Source organism: Colossoma macropomum, unplaced genomic scaffold, assembly GCF_904425465.1.
Source record: "Colossoma macropomum unplaced genomic scaffold, Colossoma_macropomum, whole genome shotgun sequence".
Lineage (NCBI taxonomy): Eukaryota > Metazoa > Chordata > Actinopteri > Characiformes > Serrasalmidae > Colossoma > Colossoma macropomum.
Window position 1 is genome coordinate 39,754,245 of NW_023494793.1, and position 23,078 is coordinate 39,777,322.

A 23,078-nucleotide genomic window follows, 5' to 3' on the forward strand; every position below is an offset into this window, starting at 1 on the left:
CGGGCAGCGGCTCTTGAAAGTATAACATCGCACTAAAATTGTAATAAATTCCTAATAATGTAAAAGGTATTACATGATTAATACAAAGGTTATTATATATTGTTTTACATTATTGGGTCATTCTACAGAAACGCCCACTTTTTATCTGTCCATAGGTGTCACTGGTGTTACCGATCCTCATTGGTGTTACATATAAGAAAGGTAACACCAGAGACATTTTTAATGAAAAATATATTTTACAAAATGGCTGCTACAGAGCATCAAACCACATCCTGTCAATCATGGAATCTCTACTAAAATATGTCATTTAATCCATTTGGATTCTATTTTTTCACATTTACCTAAGAATAAAGTCGGTCACACCAGTGACTTCGACTAAAATCTTCATATGAAATCATGAGCTAAATGAGAAAATCTCTGATAACTGAAAGACACAGTGGACTCACCATGTGCTTTTCTTCATAGATCCTCAGAAAGTAGGTAAGAGGAAGTTGAGTGATGTCATCAGTGTGATTTTTATTTCAAAATAAGAGATTTTTGTTATGCAGTAACACCAGTGACACCTGGGGAACTTTCATTACATATTTCATAATATTTATTTGGCATTTGTTTTCTTTATGTAATTTAAATCATATATTTCATAGTCATGTATAGATTTTTGTAGTTAAAATTGCAGAAAAACATGTTTTTTACCTCAAACTATGGCCTCACCCTTTACACATGAATGTGAGGACGAGCTCTTCTGTGGTGCTTGGAATTCTAGATAACTGATTTAAAAACCAATATTGCTAAATTGAGGCTCAAGAAGGTGTAATTGTTAAAATAGCTTATCGTTTCATTTTAAAAATATAAATAAATTCTAACCCTCACATGTTTTTCAAGTGCAATATATCTGTAAACGCTAGGGACACAGACATTTCTATAGAATGACTCAGTTACGTTATTAAATTATTACATTATTGCATAAGTTTTTAACCAAGTTAAGTGCAAAATATTACTAAATTTCAGGCCCATAGTACGTTATTGGGTAATCATTACAATATTGGGCTCTACACCCCATTGAGGCCTGAGTGTTTTAACTGCCACAGTAGTGTACGGGCACAATCTGAGTTTGTATAGAAGGACCATCTGTTCGCAGTCAGTTAACCAGGCGTTGTCATTTGTGTGGAGGTTTTTTTCTGGTCTTAAGGCCTGAAGGGAACTAGTGTGCAATAGCAATTTCCACTATAATTAAGTTCTGCTAAACTTCAGAATTTAACATTAATCATTTTTCTTAATAAGGATTTAAGATAAGAATGTAACACCTGTTCCAACAAGTTTGTATCTAGAAAGTGTTCCATTATTCATTATGTATGTATGTGACTTTCTGCAGTTCTGGCATGGGATCCTGTGTGAACAACGTTCCCCCGAAACAGGAGTTTGTTTACCCCACCACAGCCCCCGGACAGGCCTACGACGCTGACGAGCAGTGCCGTTTCCAGTACGGAGTGAAATCTCGGCAGTGTAAATACGGGGTACTCCATTTCACTCTTACAGACTACTGATGTTTTGAGTGTATTTGAGTCCACTGTGCTGGCCAGTGTGATGTCTGTATCAGTACACCAGTGTGGGTGTCACACAACAGTGCTGATTATTAGTTTTAGTGGTATTGACAGAAAATAAATGCTATTTTCACAGTAATATTCTGTTTTATAACATGGCCATTTTCCTGGTGCTACACTGGTGAAAATACGCTGTTGAAGGTTCCTTTTGGTGTACATTTAGAAGCAGCGGCACACAACAAAACAGCCAGGCAAAACTAGTCCTATTAGGTTTTAGTGTAGCAGTAGCAGCGCTCAGGAAACGTGGCCTTTAACTCTATTAATACTAACTTAAAAATCCTCTAAATCCATGATAAGTGGGAAACATTGTGATACTGAATCTTGTCAACATTATCCAGCAGCATTCTAGACTATTATACTGGATATTATTATTAAAATTCAGTCACATTATTTCCCCCACATATTGTGCTATCAGGGTATTTGATGATATTTGAAGTTAGCATCTTACAAACCTGATATACAGTCATGTGCAAAAGTTTGGGTGCCCTGGTCAAATTATGTTTTGTTGGTTTTATGAGTATAAATCAACACATCCTCTACAGAAAACACAATTTTACTGCTAAATTATTTGCAGAATTTAACATTTTGGAGAAAAATAATAAAACTTAAAAAATGAGGAGTGTTATGGCATCTTTTATAGTTTATGTTTTATTTTTTCCAATTTGTTAATGTAATGAGTCCGACTTAGTCAGATGTATGTGGATAAAGTGTGAAAAAGAGGCTTTACTAGTTTGTCCAGTTGAGGTCAAATAACAGGTGAAGATCAGAACCAACACGAGCCAACAGTGTATAAACATAACAAAGATAAATCCAGGCAACCACAATCCAAAAAGGGAACAGGCAAAAGAAAGAGACGAAAATACAAACAGTGGGTCAGATACACAAAGAGTAGAACAGAACGCGGTCAAGAACGTTCAGTAGCTCAATGAATGAAGCAATACTTCGCAACTAACCTATCCTAAAGCCCGGGCTTATAAACTAACTGGATCTCGTCACATGATATGTACAGTGATCTCTGATAGGTGGAACCTGGTGACCTTGACGTCACGTGTTCACCCAGAGGGTTCTGGGAATTGGAGTCCTGAGAGTCATGGCTGGAGGGATGCGTGACAGTTAACCTCAAGTATAAATTGTACACTAAAATTAGCATAAAAGGCCCAACTGAAGTCTGTTCCCTGTATGGGAGGTGTGAAATTGTTTTCTCTTAGAAAATCAAAAAAAACATAATTTGGCTGAGGGGTGTTTTCTTATCTTAATATTAGACCAAAAGGAACCTTACTTAGCACTGTAGAGACAAACACAAATGGCCTGGCGTCAGAAACACAGCTGATTTGTTGGTGTTATTTCATAGATATAGTGCTCTTTAAGAAGCTAATATAGGTATATTGCTAAAACATTGCTAAAACCAAAAAAACACTATATGGTATATTGATATAGATGACATGTGTTATCCTTTATTGCCCTACAAGATAGTCTTTTTATTTGTTTCATTTGATTCTGTTTTATTATTATTATTGTACTTCATCCATTGTTTTCATTCTCATTTTGGTCCTTTTGTTCTCTGATGTTTGTTAAATTCAGATGCTTTGCAAATGAGGGATCTCCCAGATTGTACTCTCTAATACTCTAATGCAACAGTGCACCAGTCTGGGAAGACTAATATAATCTAAATCTAAACTAATATTATCTTTGAAATGCATTCAGTTGTATAAACAGTTTTATTAGACACAGAGAATCAACAAGCGCCTCAATACGCTCAGAGGAGCACACTGAACATCTCACTCTGAGATGTGATTGTGTATATCATTGCTGGGCGACGTGGCAGAGTTGCGCCATTCCGTTCTTTCCTGGTCACATCCTTGAGGAGTTGCAAAATGATACTGAATTGCTTTTCTTGACAGTGCTGTGTCTTGAGTAATTTTATATTAAGACATCTACACGACATCTGTGGCTTAAGCAGGGGGCTTTGGGTTCAGACCTCTGTTCCCCTCTGTTCTCTAACAGTGAATCGCTCAACATTTTCTTTTTCTCTTTCTACCCTACCCTCCATCTCTCTTTCTTTTTTTTCTTTCTCCCAGATCTGGACCAGATGGCTGTTTTACCTTATTTTCTTCCCCAGCTGTAGCATTCCACCTCCTCGCAGCTCCCTGTCTGCTGATTTCTGGCTCTCTGCCACTTTTGTCCAAAAAAAAAATAGAAAAACCTCAGTGGTTAGTTTCTGCTTTCAGCCTCGTGCGGCCTCCCTACGGCAACCATAGCTGACCTTTTCTACCTTCTGCTGGATTGCTGTGGACCTCAGAGCCTTGGCTCAGCTGCTGAGAATCTTTAAAGACTTCTATAGCTGTCTTTATTGAGCAGAGCTTTAAGTGTGTTGTGTGTTTTATGACATGCCAGTAGAAGAACATCTGGAGCAGGACATTATGTTTAAGAATCATTCAGGTTGTAACTCTCCTGTAATGGGTTCGTCCAATAAAAGGATGAGCTGTGCGTGTTAATGTGGTTGATGAAAGAGGTGAGAGTGGGCACTATGACCATGTTTATCGTTATCGTGATCAACTGCATCACATTACTTCACAATGTGCTTTTCTGAGCAAACAGTAAATATTGTCAGTACTTAAATAACACTGACCAGCTGTACAGGTGTCAAGCCATATGGTTTACCCATATCAAATATGTTTTTTTTTTTAAACATTTTCGGAGGTATGAGGCCGTGTAAGGACGGGATATGTGAAATCTAGTCTAATACAGTTTTACTCTTAACTCTGGTCATTTAAAATCAATGAATCTGTCATGCTGGACTGTGAATACATTGATATTGCTAGTGATTTTGATGATAGAAATGCGCTACATGCAAAGCATCCAAAGCTGTGAATGTAAAGGTTACTGTCTGCAACTGCATGTTTCATAACAAAGTTGAATGAATCAGAATCATAGTATTCATAGGTTTTCAAAGTTTGTTTTTAAATGGGGCATTGCTGGTTCTTTTTTGTGTATTCCAACTTTTTAAATCTCAGAAAAACTAAGTGTATCATATAAAGAGAAAATTGTTGGTGAACTGTGAGCTGGGCCTTCGGTTTGGGCCATAAATGTCAAAACTCTGTTAAAAACTGCTCCACAATAATGATGTCATCTACCAACACCCTTATGAGATTTCAGTGGTATGTTAGCACCAAACAAACAGTGATGCACACAGTACATTTTTTGGCATTTCTGGATTAAACATGGACATTTGAAGCTTGTAACAGACATTAGTACATATTTTCCCTCGTATGTAGCAGTTTAGATTGACGCCTCCAGTAAAGAGACTCATAGAGCTGTCGCTGTTTTCCATTTCCCCCTTCAGTCAGGCTACCACTTGTACTCACATGTAGTTACACCGATCAGGCATAATATTATGACCACCTCCTTGTTTCTACGCTCATTGTCCATTTTTTCAGCTCCACTTACTATATAGGTGCACTTTGTAGTTCTACAGTTACAGACTGTAGTCCATCTGTTTCTCTGCATACTTTGTTAGCCCCCTTTTACCCTGTTTTTCAGTGGTCAGGATCCCCATGGACCCTCACAGAGCAGGTTCTGTTTGGGTGGTGGATCATTCTCAGCACTGCAGTAACACTGACGTGGTGGTGGTGTGTTGGTGTGTGTTGTGCTGGTCTGAGTGGATCAGACACAGCAGTGCTGCTGGATTTTTTAAACACTGTGTCCACTCACTGTCCACTCTATTAGACACTCCTACCTTGTCAGTCCACCTTGTAAATGTAAAGTCAGAGATGATAGCTCATCTGCTGCTGCACAGTTTGTGTTGGTCATCCTCTAGTCCTTCACCAGTGGTCACAGGACGCTGCCCACAGGACGCTGTTGGCTGGCTATTTTTGGTTGGTGGACTATTCTCAGTCCAGCAGTGACACTGAGGTGGTTAAAAACTCCAGCAGCACTGCTGTGTCTGATCCACTCGTACCAGCACAACACACACTAACACACCACAACCACATCAGTGTTACTGCAGTGCTGAGAATGATCCACCACCCAAACAGAACCTGCTCTGTGAGGGTCCATGGGGGTCCTGAGCACTGAAGAACAGGGTAAAAGGGGGCTAACAAAGTATGCAGAGAAACAGATGGACTACAGTCTGTAACTGTAGAACTACAAAGTGCACCTATATAGTAAGTGGAGCTGATAAAATGGACAATGAGCATAGAAACAAGGAGGTTGTCATAATGTTATGCCTGATCGGTGTGTGTATCTAGAACTTCCAGAAGGCCTAGAGTGACACTGGCCTAAACAATGGGAGAGCTTGCTTGGCTGTATTTACCTGGATACCACAGCGGAAAAAAGTCCTGATCGGATAGTTTTTCCATTGGGCATTTCAAGACTTTAATGCTTTTGTTACCAACCAAAACTTAATGGATTACTGTAATAATTGCAAGGTTTACATGCAAACCTGATTTTGTTGACTTAAAATTAAGTACAAATTACAAACGTATTACTTTATTAATTATTAATTTTTTTGAGGGAGATAAACTAGGTATCGGATGCTGACTGTAAAATGCTGGAGCTTTGGAAATGATTAAGCTAACACCGTCACACAAAGGACAGTCACAATGGATTTTTTTCATGTGATTTATTCTAATGTTAGTGTTTTTTTTAACAGTTAAATGCTTACTGCACAGATGCATGGCTGTACATATTATGTATATATGTGTATATGTGCAGGAGGTGTGCAGTGAGCTGTGGTGTATGAGTAAGAGTAACCGCTGTATAACCAGCAGCATCCCAGCAGCTGAAGGCACCATCTGCCAAACCAGCACTATAGAGAAAGGGGTGAGTTCTGAGGACAAATCCACCAGCTCCTTCTGAAAATCTGATACCTAGTACTGTTAAATACACCCTAATACTGTTTTATATGACCACAACATTCATTTGTAATAAAAGCTATTTGCAACCGTTTTTCTTGCTGCATGATTCACTTGTTGCGAAAAGTGGTTTGGAGGATTTTTTTCTGGACTGTTAATTAACATAAGGCCATATTTATTAAGCATTATTGCATGTTATACATGTTGTCTGTAAAATAGTGATCGAGAATTATTAGAAAATCACCACCTCAAAGTTTAAGCCTATTATTCTGTTAAAGGGCCCATATGCTGCATCATTTTCTTTGTATTAATTTTTTTCCCCGAGAGGCACTTTTTTGGTAAGATTATATACTAAAAAGAGTCATAATTCATTTTTACATGACAATTTTTTCAACCTTTCCTGATTGCTTATAATTAAACAGGCTGTTTTTGTTACTCTGCCTTTCACACACACACACATATATATATATATATATATATATATATATATATATATAATATATATAATATATATAGATATAAGCTCTGTTCTGATTGGCTGGCCTTTATTGTGCCTTGTGCAAAAAGTAGAAACAGTGTGAAATACTCCTTATAACAGTAGTAAGAATGGGTGGGGCTAAACTGCTGTAGGTTGAAGTTGAATAGTGGCATCACAAAAACAGTGAATTCAAAATGGGCCTTTTATGTAGCTTAGTTTCCATTTATGAACTGTACAAAGGAATTTAGCCATTTTAAACTCTTTTTAAATAAAAGTGAGAGCACTTTTGTTCTCCATGTTTTGGGCCCTTTAAGACTTTATTTTTATAAGGGATTGAAGGGATTGAACATGCGTCCTGAATGCCGACCTTTGCAGTTTTGCAGTTTGCCAGAAGTCTTATAATTCAGTCCTTAACAGTGAATCTTTCCAAGAAGTCAAATGTGGTGAACAGTAACCTGTAGCCACTGTTTTGGCTCTGAATTGCCAGCATGTTTATTTCAGGGTTGGAATGAAACTTAAGTGAATTCACTCAGACTTTTCCCTGTGTGTCCACTCAGTGGTGCTATAAGCGAGTGTGCGTGCCCTACGGGACGCGGCCGGAGGGAGTGGACGGCCAGTGGGGTTCGTGGACGCCGTGGGAAGAGTGCAGTCGCACCTGTGGGGGCGGAGTCTCCTCCTCCATCCGCCACTGTGATAGTCCCAGGTGGGTCAGCTCGCTGGATGTTTATCTATTGGTGACATGTCGTTGCGTTCTTAGGAGAGGGGCTTAATGTATGGGTGGGTGATATGGCAAAATGTCTCATCACAGTATACAGTGAATGAAGTGGTTTTGGCGCCCCTGTCTAATTACATGTTTTGTTGACTTTCTAAGTGAAAATTAAGTAACTAAGTCAAAGTTAACACATCCTTTACAGAGAACAAATGCATATTGTAGTACATAATCACAGATTATTTGCTGAATTTGAGCATGAAATGTGGCTGTGCAAAAGTTATTGAACATTTGATATTGAGATATTGAACATCTTGTGTTTTTTAATATTTGTTCAACCCAACAAATAGAAATTGTGCACTAAAATGTACAGAAAAATGCCATATTTATGTTTATTTCTGTTAACTCATTTTGCTTAGAAAATCAACCAACGTCGTTTTACTGAAGGTGTTCATACTTTTGCATATCATAATTATTAGCACTAAATTCTCAATAAGCTGAACAGTATTTTGAAACTTGAGTTGATTTAAGAAAACCAAACAAATTCCACACAGCAGAGGATGTGTGGCCTTTTTTTGCCTTTTTTGTTCTTAGATTTCCTTATAGCCTTTTTTACTCTCCATAATTTCAGCAATAGGTAGCGCTGCCAGTTGTCCCTGCTGTTGTGAGTGAATGGCTAGACTTCTTCTTCCTACCTGCAGTGAGTAAATCACCGGCTAGTGAACTGAAGTTGCAGTTGCTCAGAGTTAAAGCTTTGCTGCTGAAGCCAGATTGAGGAATAGAGCATGCATAACCATTGTATCATAAATGAATCTGTCTTGCATTTTCCGTATCGGAAAATGTGCAATTTCAAAAGCTTTCGCTAGCCTTTTATTGCCCTGACCTAGTTCTGTGTCACCCCCCGGCACAATTTAACTACACTTACAGCATTCCTCCATGAGTTAGATCAGTCTAGCACTGTTTATGTTGGTTAGTGTGTCCTGACTACGTAACTCTACAGTTATGTTGTTGTGTTATGTTGCTGCGTTTAGAGTCAGTTTCCCTCAGGTGTTATGAGTGAGGTTGCCTCTGCTGACGCCATGACTCATTGGTACATGTTGGTACTTTGCCATTCTCTGGTGGGTCTGACTGCACACCACTCTCAAAAGCAAGTATGTTATAAACAACATGTAGTGTTACTTTTACACAAATATAGAAATAATATGTGTTGACCTGAGTTGTGTTATGTCGTATTCTGTAGTGCAGCCATTGTGTCCCTCAGCCTCAGCAGCTTGGCAGAATTCATGATTTTAGATAATTTTCTTGGTTTTCTTTCTTGACTACAGTACCCAGCATGCATTATTCAAATATATCATAGAACCATTGAGAATCCCTGCAATGTCAGATGTCAAAATCCTGACTGCTAGCCGAGCTTCTGACATATAGGCTATTAAATACCACTAAGCTAGCTTTTCTATAACTCTTACCTCGGTCATCAGACAAAATAGTAAATATAACAGCGATTTTAGTCCATGCAAGTAAGTATTTTTACAACAGATGTAGCGATGGTTACATTTAACAGCGATTAAAGCAATTTAGTAGCAATTTTAAATTTTTTTTGTCCAGAGTTCTTATAAACTATTATGCTAAAAGCTAGTTTTTAAACATAAAGCTGTGTTCTAAGTACACAAACTGTGTCACAGCTTTGCTGCATACCGTCACTGTGACTCCTGGTATGTGTCCTTGCTTTGTGTGCTGTTCTGTATTAAGACTGTGGTAAGAGGTAGCCAACAAAGAGCAGGTTTCTTTTGGCTTTCTGCTTAGTCTTCTGTCAGGAATCCTCAGTTTGCCAGTAGGAGTGGACAATATGGCAAAATACTTCAAGACATTATCGCGATACATAGTGTGCATCATGATATTTAGTTTGATTTAATACATTGGAACAGACGAAATAGAACCTGTATTGCCACATAAAATATAGTAATAATAATTATTATTACCATAATTAACCTACAGTGATTTTATTCAATTTGTTACAAACTGTGCTGTGCTAAATCAGATTAAACAGGCCTAAATATGCTCACTTTGTAATGAAACATGTAGTTAGTCAGTGCTCTTTAAGTACTGATGATATCCATAATATGCCCCGAAAAGCGTGTTGTGTAATTTATCACAATACTGATAAAATGTCACCCCTAATAAAATTGCCCACCCATAATAGCCACAATATTTTATACAAATGTGGTTTTGAAACATGCACAAAAATACCATACTGTGCAGTTTTGTATTTTTCCTGTAAGAAATCTTTTATCTTTTGCGTTTTTGATTGCTTGGAGATGCTCACCTATCTCTACTTTCTTCTTTAGATTTCTTTAAGTCATCTGAGTTGTTCTTCCTCTACTTAGAAAAAAAATGAAATGAGGCTCAGCTTACAAAGTTAACTAAATTTCCCAAACTCTTATTTCTTTTTTTTTGGCTTTTACCTTTGTCCACAAAACTGAATTTATTTATAATTACTTATGTTTAATGCATCTCTCATGTAGGCTTGTCACAAATAAAAATTGCTAGTTCACAGTTATTTAAGCTGATCACAATTATTTCCTACAGTTGTTAGCTTTCACAATCATATGTTTACATCACAACAAACAGATTGTGTATTGGGCGCTTTTTCACCAGTTGGGTTGGGGCAAATAAATGTAAATAAAAGAACACAGTAAACACATTTTTTGAGATATGGTATGAGTCGTAAAACAGCATAAGTTCTACTTTTGTGTTGTACCGGTGCTGTAACACCTTTAGAGGGCGGCGGTGAGCAATGTTTGTTTATTTAATGTTTGTCAATAAAACCTTTAGAGGGCGGCGGTGAGCAATGTTTTTTCAATTGAAGTTCATTAATAACATCTGTAGAGGGCAGCAGTGAGTAATGTTTGTTTAGTTGATGTTCATTAATAACACCTGTAGAGGGCAGCAGTGAGTAATATTTATTTAGTTGATGTTTGTTAATAACACCTTTAGAGGGCGGCGGTGAGCAATGTTTGTTTATTTAATGTTTGTTAATAAAACCTTTAGAGGGCGGCGGTGAGCAATGTTTTTTCAATTGAAGTTCATTAATAACATCTGTAGAGGGCAGCAGTGAGTAATGTTTGTTTAGTTGATGTTCATTAATAACACCTTTAGAGGGCAGCAGTGAGTAATGTTTATTTAGTTGATGTTCATTAATAACACCTTTAGAGGGCGGCGGTGAGCAATGTTTGTTTATTTAATGTTTGTTCACAACACCTTTATAGGGTGGCAGTGAGTAATGTTTGTTTAGTGGATGTTTGTTAATAACACCTTTAGAGGGCGGCAGTGAGTAATGTTTGTTTAGTTGATGTTTGTTAATAACACCTTTAGAGGGCAGCAGAGAGTAATGTTTGTTTAACTGATGTTCATTAATAACATCTGTAGAGGGCAGCAGTGAGTAATGTTTGTTTAATTGATGTTCATCAATAATAACATCTGTAGAGGGCAGCAGTGAATAATGTTTGTTTAGTTGATGTTCATTAATAACATCTGTAGAGGGCAGCAGTGAGTAATGTTTGTTTAGTTGATGTTCATTAATAACATCTGTAGAGGGCAGCAGTGAGTAATGTTTGTTTAGTTGATGTTCGTTAATAACACCTTTAGAGGGCGGCGGTGAGCAATGTTTGTTTAATTGATGTTCATTAATAAAATCTGTAGAGGGCAGCAGTGAGTAATGTTTGTTTAATTGATGTTCAATAATAATATCTGTAGAGGGCAGCAGTGAGTAATGTTTGTTTAATTGATGTTCAATAATAACATCTGTAGAGGGCAGCAGTGAGTAATGCTTGTTTAGTTGATGTTTGTTAATAACACCTTTAGAGGGCGGCGGTGAGCAATGTTCGTTTATTTAATGTTTGTTCACAACACCTTTATAGGGTGGCAGTGAGCAATGTTTGTTTAATTGTTGTTCATTAATAACATCTGTAGAGGGCAGCAGTGAGTAATGCTTGTTTAGTTGATGTTCGTTAATAACACCTTTAGAGGGCGGCGGTGAGCAATGTTTGTTTAATTGATGTTCATTAATAAAATCTGTAGAGGGCAGCAGTGAGTAATGTTTGTTTAATTGATGTTCAATAATAACATCTGTAGAGGGCAGCAGTGAGTAATGCTTGTTTAGTTGATGTTTGTTAATAACACCTTTAGAGGGCGGCGGTGAGCAATGTTCGTTTATTTAATGTTTGTTCACAACACCTTTATAGGGTGGCAGTGAGCAATGTTTGTTTAATTGTTGTTCATTAATAACATCTGTAGAGGGCAGCAGTGAGTAATGTTTGTTTAATTGATGTTCATTAATAATATCTGTAGAGGGCAGCAGTGAGTAATGTTTGTTTAATTGATGTTCATTAATAACATCTGTAGAGGGCAGCAGTGAGTAATGTTTGTTTAATTGAAGTTCATTAATAACATCTGTAGAGGGCAGCAGTGAGTACTGTTTGTTTAGTTGATGTTCGTTAATAACACCTTTAGAGGGCAGCAGTGAGTAATGTTTGTTTAATTGATGTTCATTAATAACATCTGTAGAGGGCAGCAGTGAGTACTGTTTGTTTAGTTGATGTTCGTTAATAACACCTTTAGAGGGCAGCAGTGAGTAATGTTTGTTTAATTGATGTTCATTAATAACATCTGTAGAGGGCAGCAGTGAGTAATGTTTGTTTATTTGATGTTTGTTAATACCTTTAGACAGCTAATCACCCAATGTAATCACTCAACCTTGTATTTTAATTGGTGCAAACAATGAGCAGACAGTAAAATTGTTGATCCCTGATGTTTGGCTGTGGATCCTCAGCTAAAGTTTCATGAGTGTAACAGCCCTGCGAGGGGGTTTGTTAATGCACTTTAAATGCATGAATGGAAAAATGATATCATAATTGTTAATGTGCATATTGTGATGTTAACTACCAGTGGTATAATGAAATCAGGCAACTAACTAAAGATCTGGATGAATAGTGGATATTAATCAGATGTGTTAGAGCAATAAAGTGAGCAGCCAGCTGCTTCATGGACCACTGCCATGCAGACATCTCATTCATCTCATTTTTTCAATAAAACTGACTGCATTTATTTATTTATATTTCTGCCGTATTATTTCACAACATTCCTGTGACTCAGCCCAGTGTACTCACTGAACCCGGAGCTGAAGAGATTATAACTGGTGAAGAATCCAAACGAAGGCCAGCTGACAGACAGAGAGTCTGGCTGGAATAAGTCGGGGTGGTGTTGACGGGCTGATTTGAGAGTTGTTGTGAAATCAGCCTCAGATTTCGATTACGATTTGTTTACACGTGTGTTTTTTTTTCCTTGCGTCCAGGCCGACCGTCGGAGGACGCTTCTGTTTGGGGGAGAGGAAGCGTTTCAAATCCTGCAACATTGAAGTGAGTCTCAAAGAGGCATGGTTTATTCTCTCTGCTGATTTCTTTGGAGTGAAGTAGTCTTGTGAGGCTTTAATGCTTTAGTGCTAATTCTGCTTTTGAATCTGCTCGTCTGCTTTGTTGCCATGATTTCTCAATGCTGTCGTCACGTTTATTTTGATATGTAAACGATATCCTACTAGCCTGCAAGTCTGTGGAGTTCTGTTTTGATTGTCTGATAAAGCCTCATTCTGAAACACGTGTATAGGAACACGCTTCTGCTAATTCATTGGTCTTTGAGCAATACTGTAATGCAACAAACCAATAATAGGCGTTTCCATAGCAATGTGAATGCGATGCATTATCAGGCATATTGAACTGGTTTGAATACAGTCATTTTAAGGTGACACTCTGGTCCCCTGCTTCTCTCTGTCATTACTACCTGCTTATTAGTTTCATAGTAGCTACTAAAAAAGTGTACATGTGTACAACTGCAGCACTCCAGTGCCACTATCTCACAGTATAGGACTCCCTCTCTTTCATTAATCTGAATATTTATAGTAGATACTGAACAATTCATAGTAGACACTGAATAATTTGTAGTAGATACTGAATCATTTGTAGTAGATACTGAATAATTTGTAGTAGATACTGAATAATTCATAGTAGATACTGAACAATTTGTAGTAGATACTAAATAATTTGTAGTAGTTACTGAATAATTCATAGTAGTTACTGAACAATTTGTAGTAGATACTAAATCATTTGTAGTAGATACTAAATAATTCATAGTAGTCACTGAATAATTTGTAGTAGTTACTGAATGATTCATAGTAGTTACTGAATGATTCATAGTATCATTAATTGTAGATACTGAATAATTCATAGTAGATACTAAATAATTTGTAGTAGTTACTGAATAATTCATAGTAGATACTGAACAATTTGTAGTAGATACTAAATAATTCATAGTAGTTACTGAACAATTTGTAGTAGTTACTAAATAATTTGTAGTAGATACTAAATAATTCATAGTAGTCACTAAATAATTTGTAGTAGATACTAAATAATTCATAGTAGTCACTGAATAATTCATAGTAGTTACTGAATAATTTGTAGTAGTTACTGAATGATTCGTAGTATCATAATTGTAGATACTGAATAATTCATAGTAGATACTGAACAATTTGTAGTAGATACTAAATAATTTGTAGTAGTTACTGAATAATTCATAGTAGTTACTGAACAATTTCTAGTAGTTACTAAATAATTTGTAGTAGATACTAAATAATTCATAGTAGATACTGAACAATTTGTAGTAGATACTAAATAATTTGTAGTAGTTACTGAATAATTCATAGTAGTTACTGAACAATTTCTAGTAGTTACTAAATAATTTGTAGTAGTTACTCAATAATTCATAGTAGATACTGAACAATTTGTAGTAGATACGAAATAATTTGTAGTGGTTACTGAATAATTCATAGTAGTTACTGAACAATTTGTATTAGATACTAAATAATTTGTAGTAGATACTAAATAATTCATAGTAGTCACTGAATAATTCATAGTAGTTACTGAATAATTTGTAGTAGTTGCTGAATGATTCATAGTAGTTACTGAATGATTCATAGTAGTTACTGAATGATTCGTAGTATCATTAATTGTAGATACTGAACAATTTGTAGTTGATACTAAATAATTTGTAGTAGATACTAAATAATTCATAGTAGTCACTGAATAATTTGTAGTAGTTACTGAATAATTTGTAGTAGTTACTGAACAATTTGTAGTAGATACTAAATAATTTGTAGTAGTTACTGAATAATTCATTGTAGTTACTAAATAATTTGTAGTAGATACTAAATAATTTGTAGTAGATACTAAATAATTCATAGTAGATACTGAATAATTTGTAGTAGATACTAAATAATTTGTAGTAGTTACTCAATAATTCATAGTAGATACTGAACAATTTGTAGTAGATACTAAATAATTTGTAGTAGTTACTGAATAATTCATAGTAGTCACTGAATAATTTGTAGTAGTTACTGAATGATTCGTAGTAGTTACTGAATGATTCGTAGTAGTTACTGAATGATTCGTAGTATCATTAATTGTAGATACTGAACAATTTGTAGTTGATACTAAATAATTTGTAGTAGATACTGAATTTATAGTAGTTACTGAACAATTTGTAGTAGTTACTGAATAATTTGTAGTAGTTGCTGAATGATTCATAGTAGTTACTGAATGATTCGTAGTATCATTAATTGTAGATACTGAATAATTCATAGTAGATACTGAACAATTTGTAGTAGATACTAAATAATTTGTAGTAGTTACTGAGATATAAATCTTAAGAATAATAAATGAATAATAAACTCACAGTATGAAGGGTCAGTAATGACTCATTGTTTGCCTTATGTAACAAAAGAAAAGTGACAGTTTTAAAGTTTGAGTGTTTATTAGATGATGACATGTAGAACCAAGATAACTCAAGGAACCATTTGAACACTTAAATGGTTCTTTGCCTGGTTGCTTCTTCTCTATGATGGATAAAATAACATATGTGGGTTTTTGTAGCATCAAAAAAGGTTCCACTATTGTTACTCGTCAAAGAACCCTTTTATAGCAGTACACAGAGGGAGTTTGGCTAAGAGTGTAGCTTCTCTGCCAGACTGATCACTGTTTTATATTTTGTTTGTGTGTGTGTGTGTGTGTGTGTGTGTGTGTGTGTGTGTTGCAGGAGTGCCCTGCAGGATCTCAGGATTTCCGGGAGATCCAGTGCTCTGATTTTGACAGCGTTCCTTTCCGAGGGAAATTCTACACCTGGAAGCCGTACAGGGGCGGTGAGTAAAAAAAAACAAAACACTAACACAGAAAACAGTTTCACTTCCAAAATGAAAAAAAACATCCACTTTTACAGTCGTATGCAAACATTTTGTTCATATTCTAAGTGAAAATAAGTGACCACATCCTCTGTAGGGAACATAAATATGGCATTTTTAATGCAAGTCTTTCTATTTATTCTATTTATTAACATATTGGATAAAACAAAACATGCTGGTACTTTTGCACAGGCAATATTTTATTTTTTCAGCAAATAAACAGTGACTGTGCATTAAAATGTGCAGAAGTGTGTTCTCTGTTGAGAACCCTAACTTAAATCAACAACATGTAATTTAAGCAGGGGTGCCCAAACTTTTGCATATGACTGTATATACAGATGGGAGCCGTTCACATGGCTGAAATCTATCCAGTATAGTGACATGCGACTTCTCCAAGGTGTCCCATTCAATTGATCCGTGCTTTTATACAGTATATAAGATTTTACGTGCAACTTAAAGCAGGTGAATTCACTAATTAGAAGAGCTGTCCAGATACTTTTGGACAGATAGTTGTAGATATTGTGTACTCAGACTGCTGCAGAAATTCTTTCTTTTCTTCATCATCCACTCGCTCTCCCTCCTCCCTCTGTAGTTATTGGAAAAAACAGTGGAAACAAGGGTGTGTTGACAGAAGTTGGTGGGTTTAGTAATAATTACTTTAATGTAGGACAACCTTTGTTTTTGAGCCTCTCTCGTTCTCTCTCTCTCTCTCTTTCTCTGTCTCACTCGCTGTCTCTCTCTCGGCTCAGACGTCTCTAGCAGCCGCTCGGCTTCCGCTCAGACAGCCAAGCACAGTTCATAAAAAGCCATGCTGCGTTTCATACAGCCGTGTTTATATGCATGCAGGCAGGAGCCGTCCGCATGGCTGTAATCCGTCCAAAATCCCCTCAGCACGTCCAGCACACACCACCACCTCCACCCTGACCCTGTCTCCACGCTCCAACTCAGCTGCACCGACAACTCTCGCCTCCCAGAGCAAAGCATCTTGGGAATTGTAGTTTCCATCAGCGGAGTGCTTCAAGATAAAGCGTACTTATGAAGTCGTTTTGCCAACAGTTGCTACATTTTCAAAGAAATTGGTGACTGAATGTCAGGACTGTCGAAGTTAGCACATTAATAAAAACGCCTTTATTGTATTATTCTGCATTTTCCTACTTTGACACTTCAAACTATTAGTAGTAGGGCAGGTTAAAGCCCAGCTGCAGTGTGTGCAGCTTTTAAAGCGATACCTTCAGCACCTTCAGCAGGCTGTGCTGGACAGTGTTTGCTATGTATAAATCAACAAGCAGCAAACTAACAAAAGCAACAACAAAGCCGAAAGCTACAGTTCCCCTTGAGAGCCTCCACCATAACAAGAATCCACAGGCTGTATGAACGAGAGTGAGAGGCTACTATCACAGATTGATTGTATGTTATATAAACACGCGATGGTTGAACATGCAGCGACTCTCCTTGGACGTAAAATTTCACAATCACATGATTTTCATGTTCAGGTTCAAGGGAACCCTGCAACTACAGTTGTACTGTAAATGAGATTTAAATGAGATTATTGGCCAACATAGGGCGGCACGGTGGCGCAGTGGTTAGCGCTGTTGCCTCACAGCAAGAAGGGCCTGGGTTCGATTCCCGGCCGGGTGACCAGGGTCGTTTCTATGTGGAGTTTGCTTGTTCTCCCCGTGTCTGCGTGGGTTTCCTCCGGGTACTCCGGTTTCCTCCCACAGTCCAAAGACATGTGTGAATGTATATGTCTGTTTTTCTGCCCTGTGATGGACTGGCGACCCAGGGTGTATCCTGCATTCTGCCCAATGACAGCTGGGATAGGCTCCAGCACCCCACCGTGACCCAGAAGGATAAGTGGTTTAGATGATGTGTGTGTTGGCCAACATATTCCTTGAGTATAAAGCACCAGTGAGTGCTTTGCTTTGCATGACCTGGAGCAGGCGGGAGAGAGAACTGAAGCATGTCATGCCATGTGAAAGGGACACTGTTAAGAACAAATGCAAAGAAAACACATAAACATTGTTTTTTAAGCGTCTTTGTCTTTGCACATCACATGCGCATGCTGGTTCACTGCTGTTTGTTCCTTTCTGCAGGAGGCTGGTTTACTCGTCTACCACAAACAGTAAAACCACAGAAGTAAAGATAATACAGGGTCTCGACCCTCTCTTTCTTATGGTTTTCATTGTCGGACGGGAAGGAATGTTAAAAGGTTTATTCTTAAACGGTACTAAAATTTGTGTTTCCTCTGTGTTGGATATTCATTGCTACTATATGAAGCTCCGCCCCAAAGCAGTAAAAAAACTTTAAAAAACTCAATTTCGCATGTCAAAGTTCACCAGAGTTGAACTCGTTGCAACATTTTGCATGTTAAATTTATTGCCCCTGCAAGTTTGGGAATCGAAATTGCTCATTGCAGCAGTTTCCATTGAAGTGAATGTGAGTTCACTGATGAAAATTTGCCAGGCAAATGCTAGTGTGACCGGGCCTTCACCCGTGGCTGCTCTTGTATTGAATTTGGATTCGGTTTAAAATAGTTTCACGTATCTAGTTACAACCGGGCCATTTCAGTCAGTCCATCAACGATCAACCCAGTGAAAGCAGCATCAACAGAAGGCCTGATGTCGCCAATGAGGTATATAGCAGAAGTGAAGTTCTGCACTGTAACAGCAAATGGCATTTTACAAGCCACAGCGCAAATTCAGATATGATTTTCTTCTGCATATGAGGCGTCATCGTTCTGGCCGTGCCTAAAAACTCTAATAAAATTAAAATTCTAATATTCTAATAATGAAAGCTTCTGTTTAAGGTGCAAACTAGCAACATATCAGTCTTTATTCATCTGAAAATCAGGCTATTTATGAAGGAAAACCAGAGCTAGAACTGCACTAACTAGAATAAAACCAAATAGTTATCAGAATTCTCTCTCTCTCTCTGTCTCTCTCTCTCTCTCTCTCTCTCTCTCTCTCTCCCTCCTTTTCCTCTTTTCCCTGGCTTTTTTCCTTTCTCTCTTTTTCTCTCCCCCCTTTTCTTTCTGTTTAATTATCTTTCTCATCTTTCTCTCTCCCTTACTCTTTTCTCTTTTCTTTTCTTTCTCTCACTTTTTCTCTTTTTAGTTCTCCCACTTCTCTCTTTCTGTTTCCTTCTTTCTCATCTTTCCTTTCCTCACTCGTTTCCTCCTCTTAACTAACTCTCTCTCACTTTTTCTTTTTCTCTCTCCCCCTTCGCTCTCTCTGTGTTTGCTTCTTTCTCGTCTTTCTCTTTTTCTGAGTCTTTAGCTCTTCTTGATTCCTTCTCTCACTTTTTCTCTTTGTTTCTTTCTCTATTTCCTTGTTCTCTCCCTCACTTTTTCCTTCTCTTTCTCTCTTACTTTTCCCTTGTTTCTTTTTCTCCCCTTCTCTCTTTCTATTTCTTTCTTTCTTGTCTTTCTTTCTCTCACTCTTTTCCTCTTTATTCTCTCTCTCTCTTGCTTTTTTCTCATTTTTCCCTCCCCCCCTCCTCTCTCTCTCTCTCTCTAAATTTTCTTCTTTTCATCTTTCTTTCCTGTTCTTTATTCTTTCTCTTTTGCTTTTTTGCTTTTTTCTCAACCTTTTCTCTCTATTTCCTTGCTCTCTCCCTCACTCTTTTTCTTCTCTTTCTTCTCTCTCACCTTTTCTCCTTGCTCTCTCTCCCCATCTCTCTCTATTTCCTTCTCTTCTGCATCTCCCTCACTCTTTTTCTCCTCTTTCTTTTCCATCTTGCTCCTTCTCTCTCTTTCTTTTGCCCCTCTTTCCTTCTCTGTCTCTCCTTACTGCTCTAGCTATTATTTCCCTTTCCCCCTCTATTTCCCTCTTTCTCATCTCTTTCCCCTTCTTTCCTATTCCTTTACTCTCTCTCTCTCTCTCTCTCTCTCTCTCTCTCTCTCTCTCTCTCTCGCTCTCTCTTTCTCTCTCTCTCTCTCCCCCCATTATATGACTGTGCAGGTTTTTTTGTTCTGCAGCTGTTGGGGAATGTGCTGATGGTGCATTCGTTCTGCTGGTTCGTTTGCTGTGGCTCGGTTTCTATAGGACAGACAGACGAGAGGCCGTAGTAAAAGAGTGCATGTGTGTAGGACTGTTAATCAGACTGAGCTGTTTGTAAGCGAGCCAACTAAAATGTGCTCTCTCCCTTCTGGACCCCTCTTTCTCTCTCTCCCTCTCTCTTCCCCTCTCTCTCTCGTTCTCTTACGCTCCCTCTCTTTCGGGCCTCTGGCTCTGGAGCCTCTAACAGCTGTTGAAGAACAAACTAACTTACATAAAAGCCCCCAAAAAGCTCATTAAAATTCCGCGCGTATCCATCAGCCGCTTTTATGAGCCTCGGCCGCGCTCTCTGAGACACACTCCGGCACTTTCCTTTCGCAACTCAACGCGCTCCGACTGTGTGAGAGTCCCCATTGTTGCAGGAGTATTAAATTTAGGGTCAAATTTGTGAGCAATTTGTTTTCGGGGTCTGTATTGCCAATGTGCGATGTTGTAAATTTAACAGTGCGGAGTGCAGCGGGGCTGCTGTGCCCTGTGGGTGAGGAACCGGCTTTAAATCACCATATAAAAACATCCAGTGCATGCGTCAGCCCCGGAGACACTGAAGCTGATCCACAGCTGCTCAATCAGTTAGGCTGTATTTGTTAAAGCGATGGTTTGTTGGGAAAAAATCCTGTTACCCAAAATGTGGTCAGTCCGTGTTTGCTTCAAGGTACTGCCCAGTAAATACACCCTTAAGGGTACAACATGGCACTTAAGGTCGGTATCTTAAATGAGTTTTAAAGGTACACTGCATTCACTTTCCCAAGGGTAAAGGAGCATATTCATACCTTTTCAGGACTTAAAGGGGAATTCCACAGATTTTTCAGAGTTTCTCAAATAAATGATCAAGATTCAGAGTCATTCAGAGTGGTTTGATGTGAAATGCTGAGTGACAGGAACCAGATGTCTGAAGAGTTTAATGCCTCTAAAAGCTCCCCATCAGAAAGTTGTTACATGAAATGGCTATTAATACACTGCCTGATACCTGAGACATTATTTACAATATTTAAAAAGATTTTGGGCTAAAACATATTTGTAGAAGGCCATTCACAGCGGAGAGGCACATGTAAGGAAAAACAGTCCCCAAATGAAATATGTTTTTTTCACATGTAACACTATCATCATCAACATTACATATAAACACTCAGAAGACACCAGTAGGTTCACTGGTGGTTTTGGATGGTAAATAAAATGGCTATATCTGCGTTGTAGTCATGGCGACCCCTGGTTCCTATCACCACCACTGTAAAGAAGTCACAAAGTCTCTCTACAATAAACCTTTTAACACCAATCCACTCGGAATAACTTTGCTTACATCTCGTTGATTTAATTATGCAGAAAGTTTGAAAGATTCACCTCATAGCTCATAGCAGCGAGATCCCGAGGTCTACACTCAGGAGAAAATGGATATAAAGCAGTGACTCAATTCAGGAGAGTACAGTTTAGTGCAGCCAAAAAGATGCTTATGTTTAATTTATATGGCCAAATATATATTTAACATATTTATTATACAGTCATATGCAAATGTTTGGGAATCCCTCGTCAGATGACATGTTTTGTTGTCTGTCTAAATGAAAATAAATGAACACATCCTCTACAGAAAAAAATCCTGCAAATTATATATTTTTATTTGTTTGCTGAGTTTAATTAAACATAAAAAATAAACATAAATTATAAATTGTTCCATGACTTTTACACAGACCACATTTTATGCTTTACTTTTCCCCGGTATGTTAAATTCAGCAAATAAACAGTAATTATGCATTAGAGTGTGCAGAAGTGCGCTCCCTATAGAGGATGTGTGAACTTTTGCATGTGACTGTCCGTAATTTGTTGTATGTGAAGTAATAGAGATCTAAGATTAAACAGAAGAAGGTGAACATCTTGCAATATCAGCAGCGCACAACGAAAGAACAGCGCAGCATGGAAAACTTTGGGATGTTTTCAGATTATTTATTTATTTATTTGTCCCTGGTCTAATGATGGCTAATGTTGTCTCTGTCGTGTTTTGTCCTGCACTTTGGGTGATGATGAGCTGCTTCGGGTCTATTACGGGCAGAATTTTTTTGGGCTTGTGTCATATTTGGACTCTAAACTTAGTGCTGTGACTTGAGTCGGGCTGGGAAAGAAATTTAGCGGGCTGTAGGTTTCAGGTTCAGATGAAAATATTAAGCCTGATTAAAACTCTGCTGTAAACTGTGTGGAGTTATTCTTGCTGATCGCTGTTGTCAGAAGAAAACCTTATATCTCCATTTTCGTTTTTCATTTTTTTACATCATCTGAAAATACCTGTTGACCTTTACATTGTGTGTAAATTTCATGATGAATGGACCAACAGAAATGACCCAAAATGACTTGAAAAAAAGTCTGGTTCCATTGACTTACATTAAAAGTAGAGTAGGTTTTTTCCTTCTCCTGTAAAGTTACCGTTTGGAGATACAAGGTTTTCTTCCAACAACAGTGATATGTTCTTTCTAACATTATATGTTTTTACAAATATGGAACATCACTTGGCTAAAAACAGCCAATTCTGTGAGATTATTTAGGCATCAGTTTGCACTGTGCTAATCTGTGGGGTATAAGCTTCCATCACTTATTAGCTACATTACCCTCATAACTCCAGTGCAAAAGTACAGAAGGTAACATCAGATTAAAATGATTATGAGATTAAAATGTCTTGCCTGATCAATATTTCAGGGTAAGATGGAAAAAATAATTAATTTTTTTTTTACCAAGCTATTGCTTTAATTTGACCTCCTTTAAAACTTGGACTTTTAAGGCTCAAAATGATGTTCAGGGCTGGGTTTCCCAACAGCATCTTAGCACAAAGCTAATTAAGCTTAGCTAGTTAAGATGATCCTAACACACTGTTGCTTTGGAGAAACTGGGCCCAGCCGAGTGGGATGGAGGTAAGAAAGTGTGACGTGGCTCCTGTGTATCAGTAACAGTGAGCTGCTGTGTGTGTGTGCAGGTGGGGTGAAGTCCTGCTCCCTGAACTGCTTGGCTGAAGGCTACAACTTCTACACTGAGCGCGCTCCGGCTGTGGTGGATGGGACGCCCTGCAGAGATGACTCTCTGGACGTGTGTGTTAACGGAGAGTGCAAGGTGAGAGGGCTAAG

At 37.8% G+C, this 23,078-nt stretch overlaps 1 protein-coding gene across 1 annotated transcript in view; it reads left to right on the forward strand.

The window, feature by feature from the left end:
* The window catches only part of adamts10 (ADAM metallopeptidase with thrombospondin type 1 motif, 10), a 120,837-nt gene that overhangs the window by 50,680 nt on the left and 47,079 nt on the right, over positions 1-23,078 (forward strand). Inside the window, exons 11-16 of the mRNA XM_036579527.1 lie at positions 1,373-1,514; positions 6,315-6,422; positions 7,490-7,635; positions 12,992-13,055; positions 15,781-15,883; positions 22,931-23,064. Coding sequence (XP_036435420.1) covers positions 1,373-1,514; positions 6,315-6,422; positions 7,490-7,635; positions 12,992-13,055; positions 15,781-15,883; positions 22,931-23,064 — 697 coding nt within the window. The remainder of the gene's footprint in view (positions 1-1,372; positions 1,515-6,314; positions 6,423-7,489; positions 7,636-12,991; positions 13,056-15,780; positions 15,884-22,930; positions 23,065-23,078) is intronic.